We start from the raw sequence: 13,179 nt of genomic DNA on the forward strand, positions 1-13,179 counted from the left end.
CTCAGGCACACCCTGGCAAGGCAAATTCTGTGCATAGATTGCCAACCATCTGGTCATAGTTGGAAGTTTACATCCACAATGCTTCCAAGTTTCACCATTAATATATCAAGTTAGTATCAGTGAAATCAGGGTGGATCAATGTGCACTTCAAGCTTCTCTCTGAATTTTGTCCAAAATATCTGGCAATCAACATTTTCTGCCGGGTAGCTCCTTGCTGATCATTTTGATGTTGAGAATTTCTAATTGACTTAATGGCAAACTTTCTGAAAGTAACTGATCAAACCAATTAGGTAACAAAAGTATAACAGCCCGGGAATTCATTCTTGATCAGTTAAATATATGATGTAGTAGATGTTACTCTGTCTCTGTAATAGTTTCAATGACTTAATGGAATGAATTTCTTAGGCAGAGTGCCAAGTGATGTTATGATTATATAAGGATAATTTTGCAGGTAATTCTGAATTCATCAGTCTACATCTCCTTCTCCCAGAGCTCAATGAGTAATTTTGTTACAAATTTACAGATCTACTTAACGTCATAGAACTATCTATGTTGGGAACTGATAATCTCCCTATGCAACAGACAGCCAATAATAGTAAAGCTATTTCTAGCTCTTCAGCTACGAGAAACACAACCTAATTTTCAAAACTTAACATTGTGCTGATTAAATATTTCTCTCCAAAAATAATTATAGAAAAACGGAGGGAAAAAATTGTAAGGAAGAAAAAACATTTTTGTAGACCAAGTGCCTTAAGGAGCAATTATCATAAAGAGGTTCCGGCAAGTCTGAGCAGCATTTTATATGAATACTTCCATGGACTCTTTAAAATATGTTCCTAGAAAACTTGCATACAAGTTTAGAGTGTTTGGATAGATCAAATTTTCTGCGTCTGGAGTTGAGGATTGAAATCGCCCAACTGGCAAAAACATATTGATCAAAGCTACTCTAAAATGGATGAAGTATAGAAGCCCATTCTGAAGCTCAAGTCCAACAGTGTGGAAGAGAAATGTCTGCGTTTTTCAAGCGTAAACTTTATAAAATCACCCATCAGTGTGGATGGAGCAACAGTGTGTTGGAAAAGCCCCTCACATTAGAACAGGAACAGGTCCTGCAGTCTGTGATGTCAGTGCCAAATAAGTGCCAACTTCAACTTCAGAGCTGCCTCAGTCTCTAACTTGTTCATGTGCCTCGTAAATGTTGTTATCAGATCTGCTTCCACCACCTCTTCTGGCAGGGCAGTCCAGGCACTCACTGTGTGAAAGAACTTGCCTTGTAATTCTCCTGACAACTTTCCCTGTCTCACTTTGTGCTCTCTAGTATTTGACACCCTAGAGAAAAGTAAAACTCTATCTACCCTGCCTAATCCTCTTGAGATTTTATCAGTCTCTCACACTCCAGAGTAAACAATCCAAGTTTGTCCGAATTCTCCTTTTATAAACTAACCACCTTGAATCCAGGCCGCATCCAGGTGAACCTCTTCTGCACCCTCTCCAAAGTCTGCACATCCTTCTTGAAGTGCAGCAACCAGAACTGAACATAATGCTTCAAATGTGGTTGAACTGAGGTTATATACACCTGCAATTTGATTTCCCACCCTTCATCCTCAACAACCACACCTTACACCATCTTGACCACTCTATCCATTTGTGTAGTTGCATCTCCAGTTCTCTCTGTATATCAGAATTAGATATTAAGATAAAATGTAATTACATCTCATAAAACAAATGAAATAATGAAAATTACATCTAACTAGACAGCCTGAAGTTCACTTTAAAATTCTGTAACATTACTCACAAAAACAATCTCTAGGGGATTAATGATGGCCTAAACCCATATTAGAAAAAAACCGGACATAATCAGATCAGCATCTCATTTTACCTGGCACATTATTTTATTTCCAACTGACTTCAAAATGAAATAAAATCAAGCAGTAGCTGAAGTAGGCTAATAATAAGGTGTGTTTCCTGCCAAGCAGGTTAAACTAAATAACCTTTCTTGCAGTAAAATATCACACGGCAATGAAAAGCAGTTCAGGCATTCATCCCAGTTTGGAACAGCCAAACATGCTAAATTGTAGCATCAGTTTGTTGTGTTAATTCTATTGACTTCAATGGAACTGAATTTCAGAGGCAGAGTATAAAATGTTAAAATTGTACAAGGCCAAATTTGGAATATTGTGTACCGTTCTGGTCACCGAATTATAGGAAAGATATCAATAAATTAGAGAGAGTGCAGAGACAATTTACTAGGATGTTACCTGGGTTTCAGCACTTAAGTTACAGAGAAAGGTTGAACAAGTTAGGTCTCTATTCATTGGAGCGTAGAAGGTTGAGGGGGGATTTGATCAAGGTATTTAAAATTTTGAGAGGGATAGATAGAGTTGACATGAATAGGCTGTTTCCATTGAGAGTAGGGGAGATTCAAACGAGAGGACATGATTTGAGAGTTAGGGGGCAAAAGTTTAAGGGAAACATGAGGGGGTATTTCTTTACTCAGAGAGTGATAGCTGTGTGGAATGAGCTTCCTGTAGAAGTAGTAGAGGCCAGTTCAGTTGTGTCATTTAAGGTAAAATTGGATAGGTATATGGACAGGAAAGGAGTGGAGGGTTATGGGCTGAGTGCGGGTAGGTGGGACTAGGTGAGATTAAGAGTTCGGCACGGACTAGGAGGGCCGGAATGGCCTGTTTCCATGCTGTGATTGTTATATGGTTATATGGTTACATAACACCTTGATGCTGCTGTACAGCCCAATTAGTACTGTCGAGGAGGCATGAACTCCCAGGCAGCTACTACCAGGGAAAAAACTCCTAATGCAGTAAGTGCACAACTTTACAGTCTGTAATGTGGGATCTCCCAGCGGACACCCGTTTTAATTCCACTTCCCATTCCCATTCTGATATGTCCATCCATGGCCTCCTCCACTGCTGTGATGAGGCCACACTCTGGTTGGAGGAGCAACACTTTCTATTCCATCTGGGTAGTCTCCAGCCTGATGGCATGAACATTGATTTCTCGAACTTCCATTAAAGCTCCCCCCCACCCGACCCCCTCCCAATCACCATTTCCTATCCCCTTTTCCCTCTCTCACCTTATCTCCTTGTCCACCCATTACCTCCCTCTGGAATCATAATCCAGTCTTGGATGTGTCACAGAAGTTATACCCTTGGAGCTTATTTAAAAGCTTATTACCTCCCATTAGCTCCCCCCTTTTCTTTCTTCCACAGCCCTCTGCCTTTCGCTAATCAACTTCCCAGCTCTTTACTTCATCCTTCCACTTTCTGGTTTCACCAACTGCCTGGTGTTTCTCTCTCCCTTCAGCCCATCTTTTAAAGCTGCTCCTCAACTTGTTTTCTTCAGTCCTGCTGAAGGGTTTCGGCCTGAAACATCGACTGTACTGTTTTCCATAGATGCTGCCTGGCCTGCGGAGTTCCTCCAGCATTTTGTTTCAGCATCTGCATTTGTGATTGAATTACAGTCTGTTTGACCTTGTTTTGGAAAATGCACGAATCCAAAGCTAAGAAGTGTGGCACGAGACTTAAAAATCACAATATGGTTAAGCAGAGTGAACATAGTTCCAATTTATTTCACAAATCTATTTGAGATTGCTAAGGATGTAACCAACAGAGAGGATAAAGGAACATAGGTTCTTTAGAAGTTCAGAAGGCACTTAACATGGTGTTACAGGGAAGTTTGATACACAGTTGGTTTAAGTATCAAGTATGGATTGAAGATTGGTTACCGGGGATAAAAAACAGGGCATAGGAACAAATATGTCATTTTTGGTTTTGTGATGGGGTGAGTGCACAAGGATCGGTGTGGACATTTCAGCTGTTTGTAATCTTTATTGGGAGCGGTTGCCATTTTTCTGTTTACCAATGATACAAAGCTAGGTGAGAAGGTAAGAGACAAGGAACATATTAAGAGTTGGTGAAGGTATGTAACATCAGGTTAAATGGATAGCAAGAAGCTAAAGGATGCAAGAGGAGTTGTGGGATAGTGTGGTAAATTTCTTTTGAAGACCGAAAGAGTAGCATCTGTCAGTGTTCATGGGGACCTGAAGGATTGGTTGACAAGTCATAGTTCAGGTACAGCAATCAATCCAAAAGGGAAACGCTATGCTTGTGTTTATTGCAAGATGGGATGGAGTGTGAGAATAAGCATTTCCTTTTATGTTTGTTTGCTTGTCCAATTTGTCCAAGAGATTGTATAACTGAGAAGATGGGGCTGAACTGTTAGGAGAGATTCACTCGAATGGGCCTGCATTCACTACTGTTAGAATAATTAGAGATGATCTCATTAAACAGAGATGAGATTCTGCAAGAGCTGATACATGATGAGGACGTTTTCTCAAAGGCAGGAGCGTGAACACCGAGAAGGCACGGGATCAGGAAAAGGAATTTTTCCTGGAGAACTTAAATGAGGACACATTTCTCCACTCAGAGGATAATTAATCTCAGCACTCTTTACCAAGTGGACTGTGGACTTGGAGCATGCACAGAACTGAACATTAAAGGGAATCAAGGGACATTGAGATCACACAGTGGGGATGGACAAAGTTCTCAGTTAATAGCATTTCAAATGAAGATGCCCACTCCAACTTCTATTTCTTTCAGCTTTCTGCTCAAATGATTTTGTTCTTTTAAATATATGTCTGTAATTCTATTTTTATTTATTAAATATGGCAATTCAAAACAGTGTATTTTTGCAATACTGTGGTTGAGGCTTATTTCCAACTTTGAGCACCATCTCCTTTAACTGCTAATTCAATGTGATGGGGTAATAAAGAGTTTGAAAAGTTAAAAAGATGACAGACATTAGAACTAGGTTTATCTATGATATAAAAGAGACACAATTTCCTTTGCTACTTACTTGCCCAAGTGTACATTCCACCCCACCCAAAAAGTCATCATCACGGGTGCCAATACTGCAGTGGCCGTGTATGTCATACACTTCAAATCGAAGCTTCTGAACCTCCTCAAAGTAATAATCCACATTGAAAATCTTAGAGAAGACTGGATGCAAATTACTCTTTATAACTTCAGTCCGATCAACCTGTAAAAAAAAGAGAAAGAAATTCAGGACTATTGATTCTGCTCGTGAAAAAATATGTGATACATACAATACAAATGTCTGATTTCATTTCTACTATATACTGTAGCCTTTCAGAATTGCCCGGAGCTGGGCATGGTTCCACAATTCTCTTAAACAATAAAATATTTAACCACTCACAAAAACATAATAACAATAGTAATAATATCTCAGTAGCAGCCGTGGATTCACTCCTTGGGGGAGAAAAAGAGATTTTGATTTCTATCTTAATTACTGTAGCTGGAATCTGGAAGATTAACAAAGGTCAGTGCTAATCACAGAGAAAAGCAATTGAACGAAGGATCATTTTGTAACATCCATATATGTGCATTTCAGCTCAGCTAATTCGGAACCACCATATGGAGCCACTGGAGAATGCATTTCCTCTGAAGTTTAATAAACTCATTGCTCAAGTTTATCCATAAAAACAGCACATTCATGCAATTTTTAGCATCTATAGGTTAACAGAGATAATTTTATTTTGTTCATCTACAGTCATTATTAAGAGAGTCATGATTTCCTGATAAATCATCAGTAGAGCCTGTCTTGTGGAGCCGCATCCATTGGGATGCCCATTTCTATATCACAGTGAGCACATCACTTCTACAAAACAGTTCACCTCTGAATGCAAACATTATTCAGAACCAATTGGACCCAGGTAGTGCTCTGACTGATTTCTCCCCAAGAATAGAATGAGAATCTACATAACAAAACACATACAGGATTTGAGAAAGGTTAGTATTTGATTTGATTTTCTGTCGGTGACCAGTGGAGTGCCTCAGGGATCTCTTCTGGGACCCGACTCTTTGTGATTTTTATAAATGACCTCGATGAGGAAGTGGAGGGATAGGTTAGTAAATTTGCTAATGACACATATGGTTGGGCGTGTTGTGGATAGTGTGGAGGGCTGTCAGAGGTAACAGCGGGACATTGATAGGATGCAAAACTGGACTGAGAAGGGGCAGATGGAGTTCAACCCAGATAAGTGTGAGGTGGTTCATTTTGGTAGGTCAAATATGATGAAGAATATAGTATTAATGGTAAGACTCTTGGCAGTGGGATTTTGGGGTCCGAGTCCAAGGACACTCAAAGTTACTATGCAGGTTGACTATGCGGTTAGGAAGGCATACAGTGCATTGGCCTTCACCAACCATGGGATTGAGTTTAAGAGCCGAGAGGTAATGTTGCAGCTATATAGGACCCCAGTCAGACCCCACTTGGAGTACTGTGCTCAGTTCTGGTCACCTCACCACAGGAAGGATGTGGAAACCATAGAAAGGGTGCAGAGGAGATTTACAAGGATGTTGCCTGGATTGGGGAGCATGCCTTATGAGAATAGGTTGAGTGAACTTGGTCTTCTCTCCTTGGAGCGAAGGAGGATGAGAGGTGACCTGATAGAGAGATACAAGATATTGAGAGGCATTGATTGTGTGGATAGTCAGAGGCTTTTTCCCAGGGCTGAAATGGCTAGCACAAGAGGGCATAGTTTTAAGGTACTTGGAAGCAGGTACAGAGGTGATGTCAGGGGTAAGTTTTTACGCAGAGACTGGTGAGTCCATGGAATGGGCTGCCAGCAGCGGTCGTGGAGACGGAAACGATAGGGTCTCTTAAGAGACTCCTGGATAGGTGCATGGAGCTTAGAAAAATAGAGGGCTATGGGTAAACCTAGGTAGTTCTAAGGGAAGACATGTTCGGCACAGCTTTATGGGCCTAAGGGCCTGTATTGTGCTGTAGGTTTTCTATGTTTCTATGTTAAATTCTACATCTGGAGCAGAACTATTGCAGCAAGAGCAGTAGAGTGGTGTAAATCCAAGGCCCTTAAACTACAACAGTGCTTTATTAATCTTTTCAAGTGTTTAGTGCGATATATTCAGGATAAGGCATTAAACCTTGAATTGGGGAACTCCATTCTTCTTCTGTCATTATCTACATCCCTTCACTAACACTTAAAACAGACTCCAAAATATCAATAGACCATACTCTGGGTTCGACATCCACAAATTGAAAGGGTTAACTCACACATGGAAGAGCAAAACCACCACATGGAGTCTCCTGAAGAGCTGATAACAATCTTCTATAAACTGCAACGGTGTTGAAGCATGATATAATATTTTCTCAACTGTTACTATGAATAATAATATCTCTCACTAATTTTCGTTCTGAAGGAGAGTTATCTCTTGTCTCAAATCTCACCCTCCATTTTGTTTATGGCTTTGTGACATGTACCAACTTATAGTGAAACGCCTATCTTACATAGCATGTACACACATCAAACCATTACACTGCACTGAGCCAGTATAAGGTAAAACAATAGCAATGCAGAATAAAGTGCAAAAGCTATTGAAAAAGTACAATGCAGGAAATCGATAAAGTGCAAGATCATAACGAGGTAGATGGTGAGGCCAAGACCATGTTATCAGAATCAGAATCAGGTTTATTATCACCGGCATGTGACGTGGAATCTGTTAACTTAGTGGCAGCAGTTCAATGCAATACATAATCTTGAAGAGAAAAATAATAATAAATAAAATAAAAATAATAATGATAATAAACAAGTAAATCAATTACAGTATATGTATATTGAATAGATTAAAAAACGTGCTGTATATTAAAAAAAGTGAGGTAGTGTTCATCGGTTCAATGTCCATTTAGGAATTGGATGGCAGAGGGGAAGAAGCTGTTCCTGAGTCACTGATTGTGTGCCTTCAGGCTTCTGTACCTCCTACTTGATGGTAACAGTGAGAAAAGGGCATGCCCTGGGTGCTGGAGGGTCCTTAATAATGGACGCTGCCTTTCTGAGACACCGCTCCCTGAAGATGTCCTGGGTACTTTGTAGGCTAGTACCCAAGATGGAGCGGACTAGATTTGCAACCTTCTGCAGCTTCTTTTGGTCCTGTGCAGTAGCCCCTCCATACCAGACAGTGATGCAGCCTGTCAGAATGCTCTCCACGGTACAACTATAAAAGTTTTTGAGTGTACTTGTTGACATGCCAAAACTCTTCAAACTCCGAATAAAGTATAGCCGCTGTCGATAAGTTGGCACCCGGTTAAATCTCGGAGATGTTGACACCCAGGAACTTGAAACTGCTCACTCTTTCCAGTCCTGATCCATCTATGAGGATTGGTATGTGTTCCTTCGTCTTACCCTTCCTGAAGTCCACAATCAGCTCTTTCACCTTACTGAAGACTATAACAGAAGAGGTCCGATGAAGAGTCTGATAAGAGTGGGATAACAGCTGTCCTCTTATGGATTTGGTCACAGGATGGTGACATTGCTGGCAAGACCAGCACTTATTGAAACTTTAGCTCTTTTTCTCTTTCCACGGGTGCTGCCTGGCCTTGTGAATGTTCCCAACATTTTCTGTTTTGGCCCCAACAGCTACAAAGTCTAATTGTTCAGCAATTCTTTACAAATAGCAAGCTGATTCCTAGAATAACAGGTTAAGAGGAAGTTTATTAGAGTTGTTCAGAGTCAAGAAAGGTAAATAGGTTATTTGGAGTGGAAAATTGGCCAATAATCAGTTAACCTCTTGGCAAAACAACTGAGGAAAGTTAATTTTTTAAAAGTTATATGAGGACATCTGCTGGTCTCGCTCATTGGGCTGAGAAATGACAAGGAGAATTTAATTCACAAAATGAGACTCTGCATTTGGAGAGTTGTAGCGGGGAAACATAATATGCCGGATGTGGTAGAGTAATCAGAGTGCAGGCATCTTTCAGTGCAGGTCCAGAGCTTCTTAAATGCAACGCAACAGGTTGACTAAGTGGTTAAAGAGGCATATGGAATATTTTCTCTCATTAAACAGGGAAGTTATGCAGGATGCATTAACAGCACCAGCCTTACACGAATATAGTCACTGCACTGGACAGGATGCAGAGGAGATCATCAAAAGCACTGTCAACACTGGAACATTGTGGGTGTGAGGATTGATTGTATAGTCCAGGGTTATTTTCCTTCAAACGGGGATGCTGATGGAAACATACAGTTGAACTGTATAATATGACAGACCTGTGCAGAGTGAACACAAGTAGCATTTTCCTTGAGCAGTAGGTCAAAAACTCAGATCTAAAGCAATTGACCGTGGGCTAGGTGGGGAAATGGTGAAATATTTTATCACAATGAGGGCGGCAGGAGTCTGCTATTTAATGTCTGGGAGGTTGGTACAGGTAGAAACCCTAAACGCATTGAAACTGCCCTTGAAGAGCTAAGATTGTAGGCTGACAGATCTGGAACTGGCAGATGGGATGAGTTTGGGGTGACTCTTTCTCAGCTGGCATGATATAATGGCCCAAACGACCTCTTTCTGTGTTGTATGTTTCACATGATTGGTGAGAATGATAATAATCTGGGATTCACTATCCAAAGAGTTCTGAGGAGAGAAACAAAGACAAACATGGGACTAATTCTATTAATGCCAAATTATTGGTCAGACTGCACTTGGAGTATTGTGAGCAGGCTTAGGCCCCTGATCTAAGATAAGATGCTCTGGCATTGGAGAGGGTCCAGAGGAAGTTTACAAGAATGACTCAGGAAAGAAATGGTTAATGTATGAGGAGTGTTTGATGGCTCCGGAACTGTACTCACTGAAGTTTAGAATCTCATTGCAACCTACCAAACACTGAAAGGCCTAGACACAGTGGTCATGGACAGGATGTTTCCAATATTCAGTCCAGAGGGCACTGAGATCCTTTAAGAGAAGAGATAAGAAGGACTTACTTTAGCCAAAAGGTGGTGAATCTGTGTAATTAATTGCTACAGATGGCAATAATCTGCAGTCGGCTGTGGAGATCAAATTTTAAAACAAGGGTTGATAGGCTTTTGATTCATAAGGGTGCCAAAGTTTACAGGGAGAAGACAGGAGAACGGGTTTGAGAGGGAAAACAAATCAGCCATGCTCAAATGGCGGAGAAGACTTGATGGGCCGAATGGCCGAACTCAGCTCATGTATTTTATGGCCTTATTGTCTAAGGAATGTCCTTGGGATTCCAAACTGACTTTACATAGAACACATGTTGAATCCCTCCAGTCAGGATTCTATCCGGGCCACAATAAGGAAAAACTATGAGACTATTCCTCACAGGTTGTCCCTCCTCCCTGTTCCTATCCTTTTGCACATTTTCAATATCCACAATATTGTTCTCCAGCACCTCTCTACAACTGCCCAGCTGGACAGGAACATGTCCATTCATTGCCACGAGTCCAGGGCAGCCCAAGAATCATTAGAAATTGCTTCTCTTCTTAACCCCACTATGTATTGTCTTTGGAATTCTTGGCCTGCTAACATTTCTCAGCTATGTACCGCTCCTTGGTGGCATCTTCTTAAAATGCAGGATCATTTCCACATGCTGGCTGATGACATCTCATTTAGCCCACCCACTGTCTCCCTTGGCTCTTCCAGTGTCTCAAAGTTATCCAATGGGACTAGATGATTTCTCCCAGGTAATATTAGGAACACTAAAGCTGCTTAACGCTCTTGGTGCCTGGAACACTCAGTTGGGGTGATGGGTGATGCAATATAGGCCCTTAGATAGGCATGTGGATGTAAGTAAAATGGAGGGATATCGGCTGTGTGGGAAGAAAGGGTTAGAATGATTGTGACATAGGTTTAGATAGGCTGGTACAGATTGTGTGTTGAATGGTCCATACTATGCTGTACTGTTCTGTGTTCTCCTCCCTGAATGTTGATTTCCACCTCTCCCTAGCCAAGCTTTTAAATCATTTCTCAAAGAAAATCTTTCAGTACAAACCTAATCATGGAGCTGCCCTAACCGGTAATAAGAGATCCCCCCTTTTACATCGCGCCTCTTCAGGAGCAGCACTGCAAAATTGGCCAATTTTCAAATAAAGCAGGAATGCTCTCAATATAGTGCCTATTTTCTACAGGTAAATTTTTGCAAGCCTCTCCATTATTATAGTTATTTTCCCTTCAGTTTTAATGGCTCTTATTACTGAATAAATTGGTATTTTCTTTCAACTAATGAAGAATATACCTGAACAAAGCATAATTAATGGAAAATTGCATTAATAATAATGTAGGTGTTATGAATTATAATAATAACCTGTTTGAATTATACCTTTCATTTATGCTCATGGGGCACACAAGTGGTTATGTGAACATATATAAATAATATAACATAGAACACAAACATAATTAGCAATTGCCACACTTGGCTACACAAAATGAATTACTTTGTAGGTATCTTAGCCGAGTACTCCTACATAATCATACTTGCTCTGTAGAGTTTTACTAATGGTTACTGTGACTTCCCTAACCTCAATCATAAAACTTAATGTCTTTATTCTTGGATAAATTTTATTATGTTAAGCTGTGCTACTAAACAGAATTTGCTGCCTAGAAATTCAATTATTCTTAACTGATCTCTTAGATGTTCTTACCTAACCCACATGGGTTCCGAGGAAGTATTAGGGCTTCTGTTGAGTCTGAATCTGAAGACTTATTCCTGCACAGTAGGGTTTGCCTCTCTAAATCTGCCCTAGAGTCAGCTGATCTGGGCAACAGCCATTTGGCAAGGCACTGCCATCTAAAGCAACACACACAAAATGCTGGAGGAACTTGGCAGGCCAGGCAGCATCCATGGAAAAGAGTAAACAGTCAATGTTTCAGGCTGAGACCCTTCATCAGGACTGGAAGGGAAGAGAGGTCAGAATAAGAAGGTGGGGGGGGCAGGAAGAAATACAAGATGGTAGGTGATTGGTGAAACCAGAAGAGAGGGAGGGGGTAAAGTAAAGAGCTGGAAAGTTGATTGGCGAGGGCACTCACAAAGGTCCCAGCTATATCTTGCCTTTTCATCGGTTACTTGGAACAGCGTACACAAGTGTTTCTCCCCAACTCTTCCCACGCTACATCAACGACTGCATTGGCGCTGCCTCCTGTGCCCATGCTGAGCTCATCAATCACATCAACTTTGCCTCCAACTTCCAGCCAGCCTTCTAATTTACCCGGTCCATTTCTGCCACCTCCCTCCCCTTTCTTGATCTCTGTGTCTCCATCTCTGGAGACAGTCTATCTAATGATATGTTTTATAAATCCACTGACTCTCACAACTGTCTGGAATATACCACTTCCCACCTGTTACTTGTAAAAATGCCATCTGCTTCTCTCAGTTCCTCTGTCTCCACCGCATCTGCTCTCAGGATGAGGCTTTTCTTTCCAGAATTACTGACGTGTCCTCCTTCTTCAAAGAAGGGGGCTTCCCTTCCTCCACCATCAACGCTGCCCTCACCCTCATCTCTTCCATTTCATGCACACCTACCCTCACCCCATCCACCTGCCACCCCACTAGGGATAGGGTTCCTCTTGTCCTCATCAACCAACTCAGCAGCCTCTGCACCTAACATCTAGCACATTATTCTCCATAACGTCCACCATCTCCAGCGGGATCCCACTACCAAACACATCTTCCCCTCTCCTCCTCCTCCTCACTTTCTGCTTTCCGCAGGGATCACTCCCTACACGACTCCCTTGGCCATTCTTCCCTCCTCACTGACCTCCCTCCTGGCACTTATCCTTGCAAGCGGAACATCTGCTACACCTGCCCCTACATCTCCTCCCTCACTACTGTTCAGGGCCCTAAACAGTCCTTCCAGGTGAGGCGACACTTCACATGCAATTCTGTTGGGGTCATCTACTGTATCTGGTGCCCCTGGTGTGGCTTCCTGTATATCGGTGAGACCAACCGCAGATTAGGAGACCACTTTGCAGAGCACCTTCATTCCATCCACCCCAAAAAGCGGGATCACCTGGTGGCCACCTATTTCAGTTCCCATTCCCATTCCCTTCTGACAAGACAGTCCATTGCCTCCTCTGCCATTGTGATGAGGCCACACTCAGGTTGGAGGAGCAATGCCTTATATTCCATCTGGGTAGCCTCCAACCTGATGGCATGAACATCAATTTCTTGAATTTCTGGTAATTGCCCCCCTCCTTTCCTTCACCATTCCCCGTTCCTGTTTTCCTCTCTCAGCTTATCTCATTACCTGCCCACCACCTCCCTCTCGGTGCTTCTCTTTCTTCCATGGTCTTCTGTCTTCTCTTTCAGATTCTCCCTTCTCCAGCCCTTTATCTCTTT

At 41.7% G+C, this 13,179-nt stretch overlaps 1 protein-coding gene across 1 annotated transcript in view; it reads right to left on the reverse strand.

Annotated features, from left to right (window-relative positions):
• cpne7 (copine VII) overlaps positions 1–13,179 on the reverse strand; it is a 145,329-nt gene that overhangs the window by 93,115 nt on the left and 39,035 nt on the right. The window contains exon 3 of the mRNA XM_073070216.1: positions 4,870–5,052. Coding sequence (XP_072926317.1) covers positions 4,870–5,052 — 183 coding nt within the window. The remainder of the gene's footprint in view (positions 1–4,869; positions 5,053–13,179) is intronic.

Source organism: Hemitrygon akajei, chromosome 17 (genome assembly GCF_048418815.1).
Source record: "Hemitrygon akajei chromosome 17, sHemAka1.3, whole genome shotgun sequence".
NCBI lineage: Eukaryota > Metazoa > Chordata > Chondrichthyes > Myliobatiformes > Dasyatidae > Hemitrygon > Hemitrygon akajei.